The following is a 24,618-nucleotide window of genomic DNA, read 5'->3' as shown; positions in this document are numbered from 1 at the left end:
GTTGCTCTGAAGGGGCAAACCTGAACCAGCCAGCCTGCCCTCTTAGCAGGCTCATAAATAAAGCTGCTTTGCAGCACGATCAATCAGTATTTATTTGTTTAGGTTAAAGGTTGTAACAAAGAAGGCGGTACACGAAATGACAAACTCTAAATCAGACAAAATGACAAATCCCAATATGTACACACAAACCCGTGAATCAAAGATTTGACTGGCTAAATTGATGCACTCTATGAATTCTGTCCCCACTGCAACTCTGTCTCACAGGAGTGCACCTGTTTACTGGGTTCTGTGAGATGTTTTTTTACATCTTGACTCCCTGGTTCATCGATACATAGCCTCCCAAGTCAGCTTAAGCAAGCTCTCCTTTATACAGGAGTCTGTATAAACTTCTTTGTTCTCTGTTCCCAGCTGAATTATTTTTCTTCTAAGCACATCCCAACCTTTCCCTCATTCTATCCAAAATTATGCCAGGAGCTTCAATTGTAGAGTTGGAAGGGACTACGGGGGTTATCTAGTCCAACTCCCTGCAATGCAGGAATCTTTTGCCCAACATGGCAACCCACAACCCTGAGATTAAGAATCTCATGCTCTACTGTGTGAGCTATCCCAACATTCAATGACTGGGGCTCATCTATGTTCTATGATGTCAGACGATGGCTCAGGGGGCTATGCAGCAAATTTAGCCAATCACTGTATTAAAGAAGAGATTTTATTAACAAGGCCACTTTCTAGACAAGCTAGAAAGGCAAAACTTTCTTTGCTTATAGAATGTCCTTGGTGTAAATTGAAGAATCCCTTTCACAGCTATTTCTCAAGCAATTTTTATTGAATTTCATAACAGGGGCTGGTTTCACCAGCCCCTGTTATGGAAGTCGCACCCACCTGCAAGTAGTAGGCTAAAACCAGTTTAGCTGGCCTGATGGAAGTCATTCAGATTTTTTTCAGCAGTTTGGATTTCATGGGGCTCAGAAACAGCTTTGGATTTGGAAGACTGCTGAAATTCCCATGGCTAGTACTGTCTGCACACTTACTATGCATCCCTGTGATAAGGGACCAGCCAATATATCGTACACAAAATACTGCAGGGAAAGCAGGAGTTTCCAGGAGCCTTTCTTCTGAAAGCAACTGGTCCCATAAAAAGTGACCCTGGATTTACCACCATGTGGGGAACGGGGAGTGTAGAACAATGCACAAGATGAAAAGGAAGTGGAACACATGTGGACACATTCATTCTCTCATTGCTTCTCAAATCACAGAGACACACATCTTTCCTCAAAAATCCAACACCACCAGGTTCAAACATTTGAAAAGTGACGCTGAAAATTCTATGATATTTGTGAACAAATAGAAGACATTTTCAACAGTGTGTGGAGGATTGATTCCGCAGTGCGCAAGCATGACAGAGGCTTTACATGATACATTTGCTCAGCACCTGTATCACTCAGCTCTCTGACAGGACAAAGAGGCAAATCCAGTGTGTGTGTGTGTGTGTGTGTGTGTGTGTGTGTGTGTGTGTGTCTGAAAAAGAGCAGCAGAGAAGGTCCGATGGAGGGCTCCTTTGTGCAAATGCAGCTTCTCTGATCTGAGCTATTAGCAAGAACGCAACATAGCTTAAAGTGACATTTTTCCTGCCTACAATAAACAGGGGCTCCAAGCAGGTTTGTGTTTAGAAGTAGTGAGGAAGCAGACTTCCAAGCAGACTAGCACCACAGTAGAGCATTCCTTAGAATGAGGCTGCATGAAAAACAATGGAGGGAGTCCGAGTTCCAATAGCCATACCCGGAGGGCCACTGGTTCTCCATTTCAGCTCTAAACCAACCAATACACTGGTACCTCGAGTTACAAACACCTTAGTTTACAAATGCTTCAGGTTACAAACTCTGCCAACCTGGAAGAGTTACCTTGAGTTGAGAACTTTGCCCCAGGATGAGAATGGAAATCGTGTGCTGGCAGCGCAGCAGCAGCAAGAGGCCCCATTAGTGAAAGCATGCCTCTAGTTAAGTACAGTTTCGGGTTAGTTCATAACTAAAGTGGTTCATAACCACTGTACAGTGGTACCTTGGGTTAAGTACTTAATTCGTTCCGGAGGTCCATACTTAACCTGAAACGGTTCTTAACCTGAAGCACCACTTTAGCTAATGGGGCCTCCTGCTGCTGCCGTGCCACCGAAGCACAATTTCTGTTCTCATCCTGAAGCAAAGTTCCTAACCTGAAGCGTATGTAACCCGAGGTACCACTGTACTTAAAAAGGGAACTACTGTGGATGGTGTGTGCCCAGGCCTCAGAAGAGAGCAGAGGTCTGTGACATCAGCTCCTGAGGATTGGCAGGCAGCACGAGGCCAATGTATTGGCCAGGCCTGGCAAAAGCATTTAGAGCTTGGCTGTCTACCTTTGTCTGGTCAATGGACCTGCTGCACCTCAGATCAGGTGCTTTAACCTTAAAGGTAAAGGGACCCCTGACCGTTAGGTCCAGTCGTGGCCGACTCTGGGGTTGCAGCGCTCATCTCGCTTTACTGGCAGAGGGAGCCGGCGTACAGCTTCCGGGTCATGTGGCCAGCATGACTAAGCCGCTTCTGGCGAACCAGAGCAGCGCACGGAAACACTGTTTACCTTTCCGCCAGAGTGGTACCTATTTATCTACTTGCACTTTTGAACTGCTGGGTTGGCAGGAGCTGGGACCGAGCAACAGGAATTCACCCTGTCGCGGGGATTCAAACCGCCGACCTTCTGATTGGTAAGACCTAGGCTCTGTGGTTTAGACCACAGTGCCACAACCTTAAGAGTCCCTAAACTGGGGAAGGCACCCCTTTCAGTTCAGGGGCTGGCATGGCCACCTGCAATGCCTGTCTCACTCTGGTATGGGGCAGCTTTTCGTCAAGAAGCAGCAGAAGGAGTCTAAAAACTCATTCTTGCCTGCCAGCCAGAGACAAGGCATTAAACCCATGTGTATAACCATGTAGGAACAAGTGCAGGCCCCATGCACAAGAGACCAAGAAAGAAAGACAGAAAACAACAGCAAAGACAAAATCCACCCATATGCATATAACTGGGGGGAATTACTAAGGAAGAAAATGAGAAATAAATACTACACTCTCCAGATAGCAAGCAGACAAAGGCCATGTTCAATCGGAAGCTGGAGTGGACTGAAAAGCAGATTCACTATGATCTGCCAAGAAATGTCTACCATTGATCTGATCCACTATTTAAATTCCAGTGCACGGCCCTCGATCTCCAGTAATAATAACCCAAATTCCATTTAGTGTTCATTTGAGCAGTCAGGATAAAGTCATTTCTTATTATCTCCCCACTGTGTAAAAAACAGCTTGAAGGTAGGAAGTCAGCAAGCATTTCCACCAAAAAGTAATTATCGGGAGTGACATTTTTACTGCTGGCGTGCCATAAGGCGGACTGCGCAGTTGGAAGGACAAGCCGCTGAAGCAAAATGACAGGCCATGCCGTGACATTCCAGCAAAACCCAGACATTATTTTCCTGGCGGTTGGGTCTGATGTACCACTTCTCATTAAGTCCAGGGCCTGGGCTTCAGGTTCATGCCAAACTAGTCAAATCCCAAAGTTATGTATAAATTAATACCGGGGGGCGGGAAAGGACCAACCAGAGAGGGCAGGCAGCTGCTATGAACTTCTGCTGGGAAAGGTTCCCTGCTCCGGCCATGGCTTCAAACAGAAATCGGAAACACATGGCTGTGGAACGTCTACCAAGGACAGTTCAGGGTCTCTCTTTACCTTTTGATACACCTTTAGGGGGTGGGGGAGAAATCTGAGGATTGCCACAGCAGTGGTTTTCGAAGTTTCTCTTGAGAAAACCTTTTCCATATAGGCTGGGCTGTCAAGTGACCCCTGCATGGCTGCCATGGATTTTGGAGAAACACTTTAAGTCACACACTCATGCCACAGGTTAGGCCCACTGCCACCCTCTTGTGAATAAAGAATGTTGGGGGAGATCAGGAGTAGAGGGCAAAGTGTTGTTCATGTAGTTTCTCTGCCACTATTGATCTTTTCACTGAAGAACATCCATAGCCCCCCACAACTGAGCTTGAAAACTGAACAAGAGGGACATGAGCTGCTCAAAGGGGCCAGGGATGGCACTCTTGATGTCATCAGGATGAGACAGACTGCTAGACACAGTAGCAACATCCAATCAGGTCAATTGCCTTCCCTTGTTAAGCTGAGATTCACAGGCAGACCATCCCCAAATCCACTCACCCAAGTGCAGAGGCCAGCACAACCAGTAACTTTCCCATGTGCTATGCTAAGGTATATTTTTTGGGTACATCTTTTGCTGCTCTATGTCTTAGGTGTCACTTAACGCAAGGTGCTATAAAACACAACTGTGGCCAAGCACTGGAAGTTATGCCTTCCTTCCCTAATGGTTTTCACAATATGGGCATTTTTCCATAAAGGTGCTCTGTTTTATTATTGACCTGACACAAACCCAAAGGATGGGGGGGACGACAGAATAAAAATGGAATGGATGAGCAACAGATTCCATAATAGTGTGTAATGAAACAAGAGTCGATGATTTGCTTTTGATACCCTATTTCTGCTCTGTGGTAATGTAAACCCACTGCTTTTTATCCTTTCCAAGAGATACTTTCCCTAGGGATGTAAGAACAGCCCTGTTGAATAAACTGAAAGGCAATCTAGTCTAGCATCCATTTTTTTTTATAGAGGCCAACTTGATGCCTTTGGAAAGCCCTTAATCAGAGCACGAAGGTAGTTCTCATCTTGTCTGTTTCCAGATGTACACTGTTTGTGACACAGAAGTTAGATCAATCCTCCTCCACGATTTTGTCTAATCCTCTTTTTACGTAATCTAAACTCAGAGGTCTTTGTCATGCGCCTTGGCACAATGAACCATCTAGCAAACTGAGAGGACTCCACTTTCTCTCTTAAGTCAAGCTGCTGTGGTCCCATGAAGTGCAGTAAGACTTGAACTAGCATTCTGGATTACTTTTTTATTAATAATATTATTATGTAAGTTTTTTCCTGTTATATATTAAGTTTATATTATTTCATTTTAATATTGAATTCATCTTATGTTTATTGAATTGTTTTTGCTTTATTCATTTGAACTTTAGATATGCTTTGTGACAGATTCTGCCCCTTCCCCCAAATGTTACATACTTTGATAAGTTGTGACAGCCGTTGTGATGTAATAGATTGAATGCTGAACTTGTGGTTTTTTTTGAACTTGTTAAAGTTCATTGGGTGACTACTTCTTAGCCTAACCCACCTCGCAGGATTGTTGTGAGGATAGACTGGGAGGAGATCCATGTACACTGCACTCCATGGAGTAGATAAAGGTACTTTCAAATGCCCATCAGTTTAATTGGGTGATTCTGGGTTCTAACATTATTCCTTCCTGTTGTACAACTTAAAGTAATTATCACAGCATACCCATGCACAGATCTCGTCACAACCTATACTAAAAGAGCTGAGGCTCTTTAGGTAGGTCGATGGGTGAACTGAGGCATCAGAGTTGGAAGGGTATTTTAGCCATCAAGTCCAACCCTTTGTTTGGTGCAGGAAATCCAGAATCACAGCATCCCCCAGGAGACGGCTTTCCAGCTTCTGCTTGAAGGCCTTGAGAAAGAGAGAGCCTGCCACACCTCTCGGTCATTGGTTCCATTCCTGAACTTCCTTACTGTCAGAAAGTTTCTTCCAATGCTCAATCGAAGTATACTCTCCTGTAACTTCAGTCTATTCGATCAAAGTCCTGCTCTCTGAGGTAGCTGCACTGAGAGCCAAGTCTTTGCCCTCTGGGTACTTCAAGAACGCTATCATGCCCACCCCCCACAAAACCTTCTCCATGCTAAATAACACACCTGGTTCCTTCAACCTTTCCCCACAGAACCAATTTTCCTTACCACTGGCCCTTTTCACTGCCATCCACCCAACCCACACCAATTTGCCTAGATACTTTTTACAATGTGGCACCTGGAACTTGACCATGGTACTTCAGAGGAATGGACCACTTTCCTCCAGCAAAGGCCACTGTTGCCTTCTACATGGTCACACTACAAATCCATCTAGCCAAGTGGGGTCTTCTCTAGCTGGCAGGAGCTTTCCAAGGTCTCAGGCACAAGCAAGGCCCTTCCCCAGCTCAGGAACTGAAGATCCTTCAACTAGATATGCTGAGGACTAGAGGACTTTTGCAGACAAGGAGTCCCACCCCCATTCAGACCCCCTGCCTCTATTTTGGGAGGTTATTCTTTACCACAAGCCCCTGACTGCCGTCAACTAGGCTGGTCCTTTTTCACCCTGTGAATATTTGCCTCCCTGCTTCCAAGAGCGAACAATGCTCCTGCAAACCGCCCCGAAGTTATAATAAAAGCTATTAAGGTACATTATTTTACACATCCTCACATTTGCGCCATCCTGCTTTCCTTAATTTGTGATTAAAAAAAATTGTTGAGAGAGGGTACTTAAATGTAGGACAGTCAGTAAAAAGTAATTTATCATCTTCCCGCTTCGGTGGATGCGCTATCAGCCAACTCATTTTCCGCATTCATCATGCAATCAGCCTATTATTTGCATATTAATCAGGCAGTGGACCATGAACGAGCCGCATCCCAGCCAAATGCTGTACTCTCTCAGGAGGAAGACTCAGTAATTATCATACATCAGTGTTATGATGTGGTAATTGATTATAACATCTTTCTGTTGCCCCTGGGGAGTCCCAATGCTAACCCAGCCCTGGGCCTAAATCTCTCTCTCTCTCTCCCCCTTCCATCTCTCTCTCCCTCCCTCCCTCCGTGTTTCCCCTTCTCTTCTGCTCCCTCCCCTCCCCATTGCAATTAGTGCATTTTCAAGTTACTTTTCTCATTTTAAATAATCATAGGTTGAAGAGGTGGCAGGAAATCAATTCTGCCGGAACAGAAGATAAAAATACAGAGAGAAGATCACTGGGAAGTTCTCCTGGCCTGGGCAAACCTCGCTGAAACAAACAGGAGGCTTACGTAGGAGAACTTCTCCAGGAGTTGCTGCTCCTCCCGTTATTTATAAAGCGCCTACGTTTTTGTACGTGCTGCACAAAGCCGAAAAACAAACAAGCAGTCCCTGTCTGTCGCAGCCTTACATGTGTTTAATTGTGTCTAATTATAAACATGAAAGAAAAGGAAAACGGCAACCATAAAGAACATTAAAGGGAATTCTGCTGGACGAGGACGAAGGTACTCTAGTCCAGCTTCTTATTTTCCACAGTGACCAAAGAGATGCCTCCAGGGAGCCCCCCAGCAGAGCTTAAAGGCTGCTACTTATGGTGGTCAGCTGGAAGCACGGCATGAAGGCAACTGACATTCAGCACCATGCTGCCTCCGAATATGGAGGCCCCAGTTGGCCACCACGCTAACAGCAATTGACAAAACGTCTCCTCTTACGGCAAGCTGGCAACCACCATCGCATCTTGTAGCACTAAATTCCATAAATTAATCACATATTAAGAATGTAAGAGCAGACCCAGGCTGATCAGATGAAAACTCACGTCTATAGCCCAGCACCCTGTTTCTCACAGTGGCCAACCAAGATGCCTCTGGGAAACCCGTAAGCTGGACATGAAGACTATAGGCTTCTCCTGCTGTTTCTGTCCCCCTCGCTGCCTCTGATCCTGGAGAGAGCAGCACACAGGCACCATTGGATGGGCAGACCATCCTGAATGCACCAAATCCCTTTTAAAAGCCATTCAAGTTGGCAGCCATCGCTAAATCTTATGGCGGCAAATTCTGTGCATGGTGTGAAGAAGGCCTTCCATCTTTGTTGGTTCCAGTATCGTGAAGGAGGGAGAAAACCCTGTTTTGCGACGTGTCATTTCTGAATCCTCATGACCAATAAATTTCAAGTTATTGTATTGGAAGGGGGGGGGGGGGGAATCTCTATCCACTTTCTCCACATTGTGTCTATAACCCATGATTGTGTCCCACTTAGTTGTCTTTTTCCTGAACGGAAAACCCTCAAATGATTTAGCCTTTGCTGGTAGAGAGAACGCTCCAGTCACCTGACTGGCCCTCCTCCTGGCATATTTTCCAGCTCTGCGGTGCCATTTTTGAGTAGAACTGACTGGGACTGTGCACAGTATTCCAGACATCACTGCACTGCAAGATTTATATTGAGGCATTGTAATACTGGCTCCTTCCCAGCGGTTGGGGCCCAGTCAAATAAGATTTTGTCCTGCGCAACCCTCACTGAAACGGAAGGGGCTTATGCAAGAGAGCACTTGTCATGTTTTGGTCCGATGCTGAATACCATGGAGACTGCAGCAAGGTTTGGAAACAGGTTGCGTGAACGTGGACAGCTCTAAGTGAGCAACTTGCTTTGACAAAGGTTGGGATAAGCCTGGGGCCTTTTCAGCCTCCATCTCCAGACTGCCTCCTCCAAGCCTAACCCCCCCCCCCCCGAGGAGAACATTGGAGCCTGAAAGGGCCAGCTTTCTGGCCTGAATATGGGCACCATTTCATAAGCTCCCTCCTGATACGCTCCCTTGTGTTACTGGACTGGTGATATGTGTTGGGAGGACTCTGGTTCTTCAAACTCAAGAAAGGCTTTGGCCCTACAGCTTCTGGGATGTTTGTCTGGGGGCTCCTGCAAAACAGCCTCAGGTATAATGGCCTTCCTATCTTCAGCAATTAGCTCGGAGCCTGACCCTGACCTGGCCATTGCAACCTCCTACTCAATGTCCAGATCACAGCTAGATTCTTTTTTTTATAACATTTTTTAAATTAACTTTTCAAATTTTACAAAGAATAAATCTCTCAGATCCGTTGACTTCCCATGGTGTTCTTTTCTTACCTTATAAAGCTGCTATATTACTTATATTTTACCCATTATAAACACTGATTATAAATTATTAAACTGCAATTTTCATCCGCTGCTATACTTAAAATACTGCATATGTTTTAACATAACCATAGGGTTTTTTTTTCAAGTAATCCACTAAATATTTCCATTTTTTGAGATTTTTTTCTTCATTCTGTTCTTTAATTCTCACAGTTAATCTACCCAACTCAGCATGTTCTGTCATCTTCATAAGCCAATCTTCTTTCACTGGGACTAGATCACAGCTAGATTCAAAGGTCCTGATAGGGCTTGCTGCTGCTGGATCGTGCCTGGGACGTTTATTTGCAGCCATCCCTTCTCCTGCCTACGCTTCCAGGCTATTGCTTGCATAATATGTTCTTTCTACCCCCCCCCCATCAGATAAAACAAAACATTGCAACCTCTGAGGGTAGCAATTGTGAAGTTTTTGGACAAAAGGCAGTTTTAAGCTGCTTTATTTAGGTACCAACTGACAGGCTAATTTAGGTCCCTTTTGCAAAAGGGCACACAAAACATCTGCCAGTTGAAATTGGCACTATTTTAGGATCTGAGTTCCTAAATGGGAAGTTGGGGGTGGGGAAAAGGAGGGGAGAAAATAATCAAAAATGCAACGAAAGTAATAAATAAATAAATGGATAGTATGAGAAGATATGGAGGGGGACAGAGGGAAAGCAGAGATGGCGTCTGCTACCTGCTCTCAGTGCAAGACTATGTGACAAAATTCTAGTAATGGAAATAATTTGTTATTCTGAGGAATGATGGAATTTTGGTGTGTCAGAATGTCATTCTTAACCTGCATCTTCACTACACCACTTCAGACCACGCGACTGAGCATTCCTTGCAGAGAACAAGTGTGTCAAGGAGAAGGACCCTTCTTTTTTTGCAGAGCTGCTCTCTAGATGGATGGAACTGCTTTGTATGGAGAAGCAAGAAATCCCGTGAGCCCTTACAAAAGCTCTGAAGTGGTTTTAAATATACTGTTATTCGCAAAGAAGATCTCTGGGTTCAATCCCAGGCTGTGCTGGCTGGTATGATGGGAGTTGTAGCTCAAAACATCTGGAGGGAATGAGGTGGGGAAAGGCTGTTTTAAAGGATGCCAGGCAGCAGGCTGGATCAGGCCTCAGCCTGAGATTATGAAGAGTCACTGCCAATCCAGGGGCAAAGCTGGAGTGCTTCGTATTAGAGTAAAGGTAAAGGTAAAGGGACCCCTGACCATTAGGTCCAGTCGTGGCCGACTCTGGGGTTGCGGTGCTCATCTTGCTTTATTGGCCGAGGGAGCCGGCATACAGCTTCCAGGTCATGTGGCCAGCATGACTAAGCCACTTCTGGCGAACCAGAGCAGCGCACGGAAACGGCGTTTACCTTCCCGCCGGAGCGGTACCTATTTATCTACTTGCACTTTGACATGCTTTTGAACTGCTAGGTTGGCAGGAGCAGGGACCGAGCAATGGGAGCGCACCCCATCGCAGGGATTCGAACCGTCGACCTTCTGATCAGCAAGTCCTAGGCTCTGTGGTTTAACCCACAGCGCCACCTGCATCCCTAGAGTAACTGGTCTGCATGCAAAAGCTTCCAAATTCCATCCCTGACTTCTCCAGCTAAAGGATCTCAGGTTCTAAGGAGGTCTAAGGAGGTCTAAGGAACAGTCACTACTTGAGGCTGCTGTCAGGCTAGGTGGACTGATGGGAGCTTCAGAGGAGGACTCACAGCACATGCTTTGCAAGCAGAAGAACTCATAGCCAAACCCCAGTAAAAATAGCTCAGATTGCATGCCTGAAAGACGAGCCACAGGAGATTGCCTGGGGCTAGACAGACCAATGGTTTGATCCAGGCTATTTTCAAATTTTATTTTAAAGGTTCCGTTCTGAAAGAACCACTAAAAGATGTAAGGCACTCACTTTCCTAGCAAGGAAACAATTTTCTTTGTTTCAGGGATCTAAACCTAGGTTTGTTTATGCTTTGCTCTGGGACCCCATCCAAGGAAGTGCCGGAGTTCATGCTCAGACATGCACCCTTCACCTCACACGCCCTCAATGCCATTTCCCCTCCAGCTCCTTCAGGAAGGCAGGCTCCCTCCGGTGGCCCAGTGCTAAGGCGACCCCCTGCCAGCTGCAGCGGCACCCAACGGGAAATGCCACCTGGCTGTCAGGAGCCATTCCCGGCTGCTTCCACCAGCTGCCAAGGAAGTGCAGAGCGCCTGGTGCTGTCCCCCCAACTGTGACCCTCTTACTGTGTGATGGTAAACTAGCAGCTCTTCAAGCAGAGGGCAGATGTCAAGCCCTCCTGCATGGCAAAGCTCTGTACTCTTTAGAAACCCCAAAGTCATTAGCTTGAAAGAGCTGATAGGAAAGATCCCAGAGAGGCTGAAGGAGGAGAAGGTGAGGGGCAGAAGATGCAGAGGAAGGCAAGGGAGCTGTGGGTGGAAAAGGAACTTATTAGTTCATTTGGGGAGCCTTGACACTGGAATACTTCCTCTAGGGAGACTTGGCTGGTAATGATTTGGATTTCTTTTTTGCACCTGAGGAAGACCTTTTCATTTCCCCAGGCCTTTTAGACTTACAGTTTTAGATGTTAGCATAGGTAAAGGTAAAGGACCCCAGGACGGTTAAGTCCAATCTAAGGCGACTATGGGGCTGTGGTGCTCATCTTGCTTTCAGGCTGAGGGAGCTGGCGTTTGTCCGCAGACAGCTTTTCCAGGTCATGTTGCCAGCATGACTAAACCGCTTCTGGCACAACGGGACACTGTGACGGAAACCAGAGCGCACGGAAATGCTGTTTACCTTCCCACTGCTTGCAGTACCTATTTATCTACTTGCACTGGTGTGCTTTATTATTTACCTGGCCATTGTATCAGCTCCTCTAAGGGGGGGAGAGGAAGACAGCAGTATACATTCTCTAAGTAAAGATAATTAACAGTAAAGACAATTAGCAGGGTGGCCCAAAAGTAGGCATACTGCTTTAGAATCCACTTTCTTTGTTCTTGACTCAAGATCTCATCATTCACAAAATCAGTAAAGAAAAACAATCCTTTTATTTATTAATTAAAAGTATTCCTACTTTTAGGGACGTGGGTGGCGATGTGGGTTAAGCCACAGAGCCTAGGACTTGCCGATCAGAAGGTTGGCAGTTCGAATCCCTGCAATGGAGTGAGCTCCCATTGCTCGGTTCCTGCTCCTGCCAACCTAGCAGTTCGAAAGCACGTCAAAGTGCAAGTAGATAAATAGGTACCACTCCGGCGGGAAGGTAAACGGCGTTTCCGTGCGCTGCACTGGTTCGCCAGGAGCGGCTTAGTCATGCTGGCCACATGACCTGGAAGCTGTACGCCGGCTCCCTTGGCCAATAAAGCGAGATGAGCGCCGCAACCCCAGAGTCGGCCACGACTGGACCTAATGGTCAGGGGTCCCTTTACCTTTATTCCTACTTTTGGGCCACCCTGTATGCTGACCACCCAAAAACTATTAAGCACTGAAAGACAACAGATGAAAGAACCTTTAAGGACAGGCCCAAGGTAAAGGGGGCGGGAAGCAAAGCAGCTAGATTTCTGAGTACTGTGCCTATAAGACAGGGGCATGCAGAAGGTAGATTAGGACCAACAGGAAATTCTCTAGGTCATTGGCGGCAGATTGGCAAGAGTTTCTGACTCCCAATTGTTTAACAACAGCAACAACACCACCCTCCCTTTACTTTTTTCCACCTCAGATACATTGCTGAAATGAAGAAAGCTAAAAAGAAGCAGATTTCTGTGCAAAAGGACTGTGAACTCAGTTGAGTTCTGCTACTGTAAACCAACACCTAAGGTTCTAAATGTGTTCAGAGGCACTCTGCTCTCTAACTAAATGTATTTTACGCCTGGCTCTGGTTGGTAGATCTTGGGGTTCGAATACAAACCAAGTAGATCCTACAAGGGAGAGGTCTGCCCACCTTTGCTATAAATCATTAGAAACAACCACAGATCTATGCTCCACCCAATCCCAATGTTTTGGGATGGGTAACAAAATCAAACTGTCCCCTCACAGAATGGTACAAAATTTAATCTTGCAGACCCTTTATACCAGTCCCCAGAACTTATATTCCCATCTTAGAATTGCCAGGTTAAGTTTCAAGGCAGCCCAATTATTAATGGAAAACTGTAAGTGGAACCTAGTTCAATGTCCTCACACATATAATTCATTTAACTCAAGTTGCACAAAACCCTCTCCAAAATGCTGCCTTCAAGTAGGAACTCTGCTTCAACATTTACTTCCTTCCTAAGGAGCCTTAGAGCAAATGCCAGTTCAAATTATCCTCTAGATTGCACTTTTCACATGCAATGGTTTTTTTTGTTTTAATCAGCTTCATTTGTTCCCCAAAGAGCATGGTAGTGAGAATAGGATGCCACAATTCACATTTTGCAGATGCAGAACCAGAGTTTCCCAAGGAAATGTTTTCTTTGGAAGAAGAGTGTCTCTTTATAAGATTTGCGGCTTTAAAGTGCCATATAAGCAGCTACAGGCTTGCAGTCAATAATTTGACCGGTTACTTCAAATCAATTATGAGGTTTTTCATCTTTTGCGCTCCTGGCCATGTGCCCCTTCTTCTCTCTGCCCAGAGCTTCACCCAGCTTCCCTTCCCCTCTCGATTCTGCTGCCCCTTCCTGCTGTATCACCCCCTCTTCTAAGCCCCAACATGCTTCCCTAATCTCCACATCTTCCTTGGCATACTGCAGAGGCAGGGAAACCTGTGGATTACAGCTCCCATCATCCCTGACCACTGGCCATGCTGGCTGGGGCTGATGGAACTGGAGTCCAAGAAGGTTCCAAGCTTTCTCATGTTCCTACATCTTTTTACCCTGCCTTTCCCCTTTCCAGGGTTTTAACAGCCCAGCCACTGGTAGCCAGCGGCTCTTTCGCCTGCCACACCTCCCTGTGATGTTAGAACGAAGTATCACTGCCAGAAGTTTCACCAAAATGGATTTGTGCATGTCACAATACAAATTATCTCAGGATTTTCACTTTAGAAAAAACCCCACCTCTTAACTGCATCCCATAACAACCACAATTCCCTGAGCAGCATGAAGCCTGGAATGATGAATGGGACTCAAAAAAGAAAGACAAATAAAACGAGAAATCTGAAAGTCCCCCAGGATTACCCTGGACTGTATCATCAAATTAAGAGTTCCATTTTAGAATGGAGACGGGCAGACCCAAGGTGATACACATGCCATGAAGAGGAGCGCACTGAGTTCAGCTCTGCTTTCCTGCTTGTGTCTTCAAGTCTTTATAAAGTTAGAACCAGTATATGGGAAAAGAAGATGCCTTGTGAATGAACTATATAAAAACTCTCTTACAAAGCAGCACCATCAAACTGACTAGCCAGTCACTTCTAGCACACCTTTCTGTGGATCGACTCCAGGGAAGAGTCTGTACCGTGAAGTTGCCTTAAAACAGAATTCACAAGTGCACATTTTTCTAATAAAACATGGTGGTTGATACTGGGGTGTAGCAGGCAGCGGCGGAGCAAGCCAATTGGCGCCTGGGGCAGCGCATGTGCCCTGAGCCCAGGGGCGGGGCCAGTTGCCCATGGGGTGGGGCGTGCCGGGGCAGGATGCTTTGTGGGGCCTCCAAGGAGACTGCATGCCTTCTCCCACTCAGCTGCCCTACAGCTGGGGGGAGGCAGCGGGTGGACCTTTTGGGGCAGCGCTGGAGCCTGCAGGCACCCAAGCCACCACGTCACTCCCAGGAGAGACGTGTGGCTCAGGTGCGCTGCAGGCCCTGTGGTGAGTGCCGCCTGGCATTTTGTCACCCACCCACCCCCAGTGGTGACACCCAGGGCAGCCCGTCTCCACTGCACCCCCCTTCCTCCGCCCCTGGTCACAGGCCACCAGAAGTGGCAGGCAAAGACCACTGATAGTGACCATTAAGGCAAACTACCCCTATACTTCACATAGAGGAGGGACAGAGACAGCCAATGGGAGAGAGAGTAGTTTGACAAAGGCTACCTATGAAGTTCATTGCAGAGGCAAAATCTGAACAAGAAACGTCTTGGCTTATCCATCACCCTCAACTGCTATGATCCTGTAGCACTTAATGTGAGTCATAGGACTATCTTTCTAATTTAAATTGTCATCTAGTACAAAACCAAGGAATTCCCCCACCCCACCCCTAGCAGAATGAACACAATCCACTGAACACCTCTGCCACCCAAAGGACAACACACATGGAGCTATTAATTCCAGAAACTCAGTAGAAGATTACTTGGGACGAGGCATTCTCGATGGTGGCACCCAAGCTTTGAAACTCCCTTCTTAGAAAGGTTTGTCTCCCTCCTTTTTGACCTCTAGGCATCTCACTAAAAGTGGGGTGTGCATGCGTGTGTGTGTGTGTTAAGCTGTGTTTGTCATTTGTCTGATGCTGCTCAATTAGTTAGATTTTAGTTGCTGCACTGTGGGTTTTAAGCATAATGCAATTCCTGAATCATAAGGCAGGCTATGCACTTTAACAAGTAAAAACAAAACAAAACAAAAACCAAAGACAGAGTAACTGGGGGGAAATGAGGAATTAAACCTTTTAACTTTTTGCAGGGTAAAAAATCCAGGAAACGGAAGGTGCAACTCCAACACAACAGAAGAGAACGGAACAAAGGTTGCTCCCCCATGCCCCATGCAGAAGCCAAAACACAACGCAACCAAGCAAAAGATTTTGTAAGAAAGCAGCTGATTACCTGAGCTTGCGCATCCCTGCTGAAGGGAATCTTGCAGTGATGACACAGAGTGAAGAACTGGAGAAAGAAAAGGAGGACTATCAGGAAGAGATAGGAGAGGAACATAGCCTACAACTTGCCAGCAAAATGAGGGTCATTAAATGGCCCAGGACTAACAGATGAAAGCAGCACAATATCAAACCAGCTCAATTCCCATTCCTTTATACCAGGAAAGTGGAACCTGCTGCTGAACTACAACTCCCATCATTCCTGATCACTGGCCATGCTGCCTGGGGGTGAAGCTGGACTCCAGGAACTTCTGGAGGGTCTGGGGTCAGACATCCCTGCTTTAAACCTAGATCAGGTGTTGAGAACCTGCAACTCTCCAGATGTTGTTGCACTCCCCTCAGCCCCAGCCAACATGGCCAGCAGTCTGGGATGTTGAGATTTTGTAGTAAGCAGTATCTAGAGAGCCACAGGCTCCCCATCTCTGATCCAGGGGGTGGTTTGGAGGAGACTCTAGGGCAGGTACAGAGGATACCCACAGTTATCTGCTCTCTACATATGGTAGAGGAGCAAGAACTTGCCTATGGAGCAACACTCCCAAATACTACATTTGCAAAGGGCACAACCTATGTAAAATCCAATGCCTATAGGCCCAAATGGTGTGATTGATTCATTTCTGCACCCATGACTGACTGAGGAATAGACTGTGTGATTTAGGTATGCACCCTATTAAAATGTGATACCTGTGCATGGATGCTCCAGGGTGCGCAAGGCAAGCCTGGTTGATGGAACAAGAAGGGCTTTCTCGCTCACCCCTACCATGAATACAGAAGAGGCAAATAAGGGATTCCTGCTGCTCAATTGAGGTTGGTTCCACACAGTTAAGTGCCTCATGAGCAGCCAGTTTTACTTCTGCTTGTGTGGTTCAACATTTATATTACAAGAAGTGTCCAAATGCAGTGTCGACAATCACAAGAGGAAGTGGACAATTCTGTAAAATCTAGTAAGTGTGAAAAATCCAGAGATCAACTGGACAGTTATCAAGTAGCCCTTTGTCAACATCCTCCATGATTTCAGCTGTTCACCCAATATGCAAATGCCAGAAACCACGGGACCTTCCCTTGTGATGGTCAACAGTCTCTGCATCATATTTAAGTTTCTTTCAGATAATTTAGGAATGCCCTCTCTAGCAGGCCATTGCCAAGCCCTTTAAAGTCTCATCCTAATGAAATTGTGCCTTTCTTCCACACCCACTTGGTGCTTTCGACCACAAATAAAAACTATCCAATGAAATCCTGCCCAAATGCGCCAGTTTTGTTAAAATTTCCCCCTTGAAAGGCATTTAATATTCTCTCTGCATAGAAGCAAAGCCTGAAAATTACCTTAATTAGTTTAGGCACTGAGTCTGCTTGCTGATGGGGTGGAATCTTAAAATTGAGGCGCTAGGTATTGGATTTCTTGCATCTGCATTCTAGATCCATTTGAAATAGGATCCAAGAGCCCTCCAGAGTTTGGGCTGATATGAAGTAGATGGTTTTATATGCAAACTTCCCAAGGCTGGTGGGATGACTGAGAGAGCTCCTGGGAAGCACTGTGATAAGCCCCAGCAAGCTGCCTTATGCCAGAGGACACTAGAGAACCACACAGCATGCAGTTTCCATGCTTCCATGTGTTGCTGCAAATATTCCTGGCCCTATTAAAGCAGCTTCCTTCTAGCCCCCCACCCCCCTTTTTGTAAGTCAAGGGTAGGGAAAGTGCAGGCTGTATGATAGCCCCATCAGACTCTTAGAGATGTCTGGGGTCAGGAGGAGGATTAGTGGCTTTGCTGATTCAGAATGGATCCAAATTAAATTCAAATTACTTTCCAACACTTGGCAAATGTCCTCCAAGTTAATCGGATTCATGTGGAATCGTTCTGAATAGGATGGTGGAGGATGGGTGGACCAATGCACTTCTAGTCCCCGATGCCCTTTAACTGTAAAAGGAAGGACTCTAAGCAAAGAAAGGAATAGCTCAAGCCTCCCACATAATTCCACAGTTAAGTGGACCACTTTGCAAGGCTAACTTGCGCCCTCCGTCTTGAGGCAAGGATGCTGAAGGAAAGGGAGGCGGAAAAACAGATGCAACTTGAGTTCCTGAAGCCACAGCATTGAGAAACACCACCAAGGGATGCAGGTACCCTCCGTCCAGCACATTTACGGGGGCATACAGGTTGCAGGCATGAGTGCATTGAAAGAGAGTGCAGCTTTACCTTTTCCTGGAATTGCTCAGCTCTTCCTTAGGGAAGCCCAACATATGGGGGTTTTTTGGGTGTGGGGTGGGAATGCCTCCTGCCTTAATGTGGTTTCCAAAACTAGGGCAACCACCCACCCACTGGGCAGCTAATCGGGCCCAAAGATAAGGGAAAGATGGCAGCTGCAGTCCACTCTGTCATCTTATGCAATACCAGTAAGGGAGGGGGTGATTCTGCTGAAAGGGCGTTTGTGGTCATGGCCACAGTGTTGCACACACATCAGGCTGCGTTTCTCCCCCTACTGCAGGGCATTTCCCCTTTCAGCCGGAAAACACAGGAGCCGGAAAACACACCAAAACAGCAGCTGCCTTCTCAACACCAGTCAGTGGCAGCTCTGGAGGCACCCAGTTACCTATTCTCTGAAGGGTAAAGACAACAACCACTGATGCTTTATGCATGTGTGTGTGTGTGTAAGAGAGAGAGAAAGAGAGGTTTGAGTGTGAATAGGGTGTGTTTGGTCCCAACCTGCACGTGCTCGCCCCCTCCCACCTTGAAACAGTCTCTAGAAAGGAATGCAGCCCTCCAGCTAAAAAAGATTTCGCACTACAGTCTAAATGGAAGGGTACAAAACCAAAGGAAACACTGTGAAAGCCAAGCCTTTGTATGGCATTTAAAAAACACACCAAAACAGTCCAACTGTCTACTTACCCTGGCCTTGGGGCTGCCCTTGGGATGGCAAGACTCCCTGCCCCAGTTCACCGTTTAGCCAGAGCTGCATGCGGATGAATGGCTCGCGGCCTTTCTGCGTCAACTTGCTCCATGGCTTTGGCCGGGACAGCATGTCACTGACGCTGCCCTGGGAGAGGCCCAGCACCTGGAGGGAAGCAACCACAGTGGACACGAGATTAACAGTGCCCTGGATTGGAACTGGGAAGATCAGGGGGTAGCCTGCAGACTACATGCAGCTCTTATTCCTCAAGAGAGACACCTGCTAGAGGAGAGGTGGTGCCACACTCTGCCTTCTTCCACCTGCTGGCAGGAAGAGTGCAGGGTGCCACAACAACACTTTTAACCATTCTTATTGTTATGAATGCCTTCAGCTGAATCTCTACTTATCCTAGCCCTTCCGAGCTGGCAAGGGGGGAGCATTGAAGCAAAGGGACTACATGGAAGGAAGACAAGTCGAAAAAGCAGCTGGGTGTTTACAGCCCATGGTCCATGTGCTATCCAACATATACAAAGTGTCCTGGGCTTTGAAGACACTCAAAATCAGGACAAAAGGGAGAAATGTGCTAAGAGGAAGGCACACTTGGCAAATCCACACTGTGATCAACTCCTACCCGGAAACCAATGTCCCCACTGTGGAAGGACATGCGGATCCAGAATTGGCCTCCACAGTCACTTACGGACTCATTGTTAAAACTGTGTTTATGGAAGACAATCCTACTCGGCTACGAGTGATTGCCAAAGAAGATGACCCGGGGGACTCACACAACACCCTTGTGCTGGAAGACACCGAGCAGTTTTCTGCCACTCAGCAAGCAGGGGATAGATGTTTGGCATCATTCCTCTACCATCTCCACCTCCACCATTCTGTGGCTCTTACTCCCAATAAGCCTCTTGGTGGAGAGTCTCCCTCTTTCTGGTTTTCCTTCAAAGCCCAATTCTTTGAAAAATACAGGTTCTTACAAGAAGATGAATGAAATATGCAAATTAATAAATCAGATAAATTTGCCATTCTCCCCTTCTGCAGATAACGTCCCAGACGGTCATAAAGTCACCATCACAAGGCACACAAACCAACAAACCAGCTCCAGCTAAGCGCTTACCTTTTCCCCAAATATCCTTTGGCAGATGCCGTTCTTTGCTAGCTTCTCTTTGACCTGACGGGTTAGCTCTATTGTATCCACTTCCTGGTACATATAAATCTCATACTGCTCGGGGGTCAATGGAGGAACGGAAGGTTTAGATGGCTTTGCTAAAGAGACAATGGGGGAGGAAGGGAGGGGGCTGTTCTGCGGCGTCTCACTGCGGCTCGCCCCTGTCACACTCAGTTCAGAGCTCTGGGAATAGGGTGACTCCGCGTTGGGCCACTCTTTCCAGTAGTCTGAAGAGGAAGGCCCTTGAAGCTGCTGGTTACGGTCTGACCGAGATTGGCTGCTGGCCTTCTCCTTCCCGCTGGTGGTTTCCTCCACTTTGGGGTCATCTGGAGGGGCGGCATTCCTTCTGTCAGGCTGCACAGTGTTCCACCAGTGGTCCTTCCACACCCCGCTGCGCCCCAGTTCATTTTTAACGTGCCTCAGCACCCCTTGCGTTGAATCAGACATCCCGTGGAGGTCCAGGATGGGGGCCTCTTGGGCCTCCTTCTTCAGACCAGAGAGAGTCTGCAGGGAGGAGATGCTGGAATCCACAGACGACGAGTGCTTCTTCAAGGACATGGCCAGGGGGGAATAACTGGCGACCGAAGAAATGGCGGGCGTGGGGACAAGTTTTGGGGACAAGATGGAGATCTCAGCTTGGGACAGAGGGGTTGCTTTTAAGGCAGGTTCGAGGGCGGCCTGCTGTGCTTCCATCTCTCGCCGGGCTTGCTGCAGAATGGAGCGGATGGCATCGTCGGATCCACCAGTGCTTGAGGTGGAAGGTGGCTGAGCCGGCTCAGCTATGGGGATAAACAAAGAAGGCATGGTGAGATGTTGTGGCCCACGTAACTGATTTTGCCAACACATTGGAATCAAAGTCTTGCTGCCCCACCCCGTGGTGCAAACCAGAGAGGCAGGCCCAGAGAAAAAGTCATTTACTGGTTAATCTCCAATGTTTGTCTCAGAACGGTTGTTTCTGAAATTTGCAAGCCAACCTCTGCGCAAGTCCTTTACTAGAAACTGATGGAAATAAAGGAGAGAGGTGGCTCATTCCCAAAATTACTTGATTGGAACCCTGAGGTCTACCAGTATGCATGAGATTTCCCTTAGCTTTTTCATGCCCCAAGAATTATACCAAGAATTACTGGTGGATGGTCAATAGTCCTTGGCTTTTCAACACTCTGTTGTCTATGATTACATGAACATCTTACTTATCAATGTTTTAATCATTCAAGTTCTCTATATTAGAGACTAAAGAGCAACACATTCCTTGACTTTCAAACAATTTGCTATTGCTATTGTCGTACAGACATCAGGCTTGCGCCTGGACACCGATTGTGATGTCACCAACATCACACACAATATCAAACGACTAGGACATGGTTCTCATTCTGAACTACTGGGCCGCTCATATAGTGCGGCACACACTTGAGGGGACCATGAAGACAGCAAAGCTGTGATAATTTGTGACCAAGAAGACAGAGCACTCAGCAACCTGCCCCTGCAATGGAGTTGAGGTTTGTTTTTCCTCTGCATCTCTCCTACCCACTGCACCCATGCCTTGGATATTTTCTGTCCTGCTTCACTTCATTGGCCTAGTTTGCATGTCACACCATGCAAAATTACGGCTTCGCCACGAGTGTGGACTCGCAGAAAGGAGTTTGCTTCCCTCCTCCCTAATTGTTCTACTGCTTTGTTGCACTGAGCCAAGCTGTGTTAGGCTTAAGCATCTTATCTGAACTTGGGCTCATGGTTTAGCTCTTCTAGACAAGCCACAAGCCCTAAACCTTGGTTACAGCTCATGGGAAGTCTAGAGAGTCTAAACCATGAGCAGCCCAGGTTTGGATGACATTATGCCAAACCATGGCTTTAGATCAGTGCAATAGAATGATTAGGGAAGAGCAAAGCAGACACCAACTCATCTCCAGGAGCCTGCAAATTTGTGTGATGTTTGAATGAAATCACTGTCTACCTAGGCTTCTTCAAACACTCATCTCTGCATTCTGCTTTCCATGAGATGTAGTAATCGCCCTCTCTCTCACATACACATTTTCTCTGTGACCAAACTGAGAAGAATGCAGAATAAAACCCACTGAAGATTAATGTGGGAATGTGAAAAATATATTTCATTATTATATTTCAATTAACTTTCTGTGCATAACTAAACCCGCACACAAACCAGTTTAACTGTTGAAGTTTCCTGAAACTTCCAACATTCCACTTCATTATGAGAGAGGGAGAAAAACCTTTCTCTATCCACTTTTTGCATGCCATTCAGTTTTAGACGCTTCCATCAAGTCATCCCTTACTCACCTTTGCTCTAAACTAAAAAGTCCCTGATGCTGCAACGTTTTTTCTTAACCCTTTAGTGGCACACAACAGGCAGGTTAAAGTTTTTTGCACACTCTTAAGTCTCTTGCCAATAGTTTCCAGGGTATCCTGAGGTTCAGGGTCACTCCAACCGGAAGCTCCTACCTGTTTTCTGTACCTGCAGCTCCCTTTTTGCTTGCTCTAGGATGGATTTGATAGCTTCATCAGAGCCTGCCTCTGTGGCTCGGATTCTTGTGGTGATGTTACCTGGAAGAAAGGGGGAAATGATCAGCTGTTAAGCAGCTTTTTGGGATCAGCATTTCCATTCAAAATCTGTTGTCAGCGAAGCACTTTGAGAGAACTAGAGGAACATAATAAATAAAACAAGGAGCTGCAGTCACATCTGGTACTCCTATGCACATGCAAAATGCAGTATTTTCTTTGCAGGTTCAAACTGACGCCCTCCGCCCCCAGTTGAAAATTTTACAATTCTGCTTTTTAATATTGTCTTCGCTCTTCCCTTGAATTCTATCTTTCCCTGCGCAATCTGGGTTTTTAAAAAATGGTACAATGTAATGTATGGATGTGTTGTGAGCTGCTTTAGGGACTCTGGTCAAGAGGTAGGGTGCACATCTAAGAAATACAGTGGTACCTCGCAAGACGATTGCCTCGCAAGACAAAAAACTCGCAAGACGAAAGGGTTTTTTGAGCTGCTTCGCAAGACGATTTTCCCTATGGGCTTGCTTCGCAAGACGGAAACGTCTTGTAAGTTTGTTTCCTTTTTCTTAAAACCGTTAATACAGTTGCGACTTGACTTTGAGGAGCAACTCATAGCACGTGGTGTGGTAGCCTTTTTTGAGGTTTTTGAAGACTTTGGTGATTTTTGAAGCTTTTCCAAAACTTTTCCGAAACCGTGCTTCGCAAGACGAAAAAAAATCGCAAGACGAAAAAACTCGCGGAACGAATTAATTTCGTTTTGCGAGGCACCACTGTATACTGATCCGTGCTATCTAGCCAGGCACTGTCTCCTACATCTGGTGGGAAAAAGGCTTCCCTATCACCTCCCACCTGAGATCCTCTTAACTTATGGTGCCAAGGAATGAATCTGAAACTTTCTGCACGTGAAGCATGTGTCTCACCATTGTGCTTCGCCCTCTCAAACTCCTCTGAATCTCAAGATAATTTGGCAAAGTTTTCTAGCACTGTAATCTTGCAACAAGGATTTATAACAATATTTCTGTGACCTATTTAAAAACATGTGGTTCTTTTCAACCCACCAGCAATGCAAAGAGTTATTAAAAAGCACAAATTGGCATGTTCTTTCTCACATTTCTTGAAAAAAGGAAAAGAAAAATCTGCTAGATTTCAAAAGCAAAATATTATTCTGAATATAGCACAGTATTGCAGGCTGGAATAGGAAACTGACATAAGGAGGGGGAGGGAGCACTTGAAATATCTTGGTCACTCTCCAAGTTGGCATTATGACAAAATATCATTCTAATTGTTCCTTAAGCATGAATTCTCTCTTTTTAGAAAACTAGAGGCAGAAAAATCCTAAAATTTTGAAAGATGTTTTGTGCCATCACCCTTGATTAAAAAACGTACCATGGTATTCCTTTTCGGTGATACAGGAACACGCTTCCTGCACTTAAGCTGTACGTGGATATGAGAAGGGTGCCTAAGGCAGAATACTTTAGGCTCCTGTCCCTTATGTCTCCAGGGCACTAGGGACTGTTACTAGAGTTTGGGTGGTAAGTGGCAGCAACTTATGTTACCCCAAGGTATTTTGGCATCCGTGGTGGAAAAATCCAACTGGCATTCATCTCTCCCCCCCCCCCCATGTTACAGAGAACCATAAAGAATAAAGTTCTCCCACAACAGCCTTATTAAAATGAATGGGAGATGCAAGTGAATCCCATCAGGGCCAGTTCTATGCGGTCTTTTTTCCCTGCTGCTCTTGACGGCACCCATCAGTTGCCCATCTCTTGCCTAATGGAAGAGACGCCTCTGCTTGCACCCCAGTAGCTGATTCACACCAATTCAGTTTTTATTCTCTGTTATGCTACAATCCATTTTCTATTTTGTACACCAGTCTTATAAACTCATAGGTAAGCAGTGCGAAAGTAATAATGTGAGCTGAAATGGGAAGAGTTCCCCTAGCCTAGGAGGACTCTATGAATGGGGTCTTCTCAGGGTCACAGAATCTAGGATCAGGAACAAATGCGTGGCATGGCTTGCAGTGGGGAGTGGGGTAAGTGCGGCAATGCCCCACCACGCTCAGCCTGTCCTTAGCTAGCCCCTCACTATCTCCTGACTTACAACCAGTCCAAGGGGTGACCCTGCCTGTCAGCTTCCTCCTGGGTTGCCCTTGTAGAATTCAGCAGGGAGGAGGTAGATGGGGGCAAAACTAGAATTACAGTGGTACCTCAGGTTACAAACGCTTCAGGTTACGTGTCTTCAGGTTGCGGATCGCGGGAAACCTGGAAGTACTGGAAAGGGTTACTTCTGGGTTTCGCCGCTCGTGCATGTGCAGAAGCGCTAAATTGCGTCACGCTGCGTCAGACGCAGCGCTGCAGGTTACGAACGCTGCGGGTTGCGGATGTGCCTCTGTCACAGACTACATCCGCAACCCGAGGTTCCACTGTAGTTGGCTCGGCCTGTCATTGGCTCTAGCGCCACCTACTGGTGGGCTCCCTGCCT

The 24,618-nt window shown here is 46.5% G+C and overlaps 1 protein-coding gene across 9 annotated transcripts in view; it reads right to left on the bottom strand.

The window, feature by feature from the left end:
- The window catches only part of CUX1 (cut like homeobox 1), a 261,716-nt gene that overhangs the window by 57,556 nt on the left and 179,542 nt on the right, over positions 1–24,618 (bottom strand). For 6 of the 9 annotated variants that reach the window (XM_028707528.2, XM_028707532.2, XM_028707533.2 and 3 more), the window contains 4 exons: positions 22,084–22,185; positions 19,579–20,408; positions 18,458–18,623; positions 15,532–15,588 (listed from right to left, as the gene is read on the bottom strand). The exons of 2 other annotated variants lie outside the window; for them this stretch is intronic. In XM_028707528.2, coding sequence (XP_028563361.2) covers positions 15,532–15,588; positions 18,458–18,623; positions 19,579–20,408; positions 22,084–22,185 — 1,155 coding nt within the window. The remainder of the gene's footprint in view (positions 1–15,531; positions 15,589–18,457; positions 18,624–19,578; positions 20,409–22,083; positions 22,186–24,618) is intronic. One more of the 9 variants, XM_028707530.2, reaches the window with a different exon arrangement.

The sequence above is a fragment of the Podarcis muralis genome, chromosome 15 (assembly GCF_964188315.1).
Source record: "Podarcis muralis chromosome 15, rPodMur119.hap1.1, whole genome shotgun sequence".
Classification (NCBI taxonomy): domain Eukaryota; kingdom Metazoa; phylum Chordata; class Lepidosauria; order Squamata; family Lacertidae; genus Podarcis; species Podarcis muralis.
This window is presented reverse-complemented; position numbering and strand designations above follow the sequence as displayed.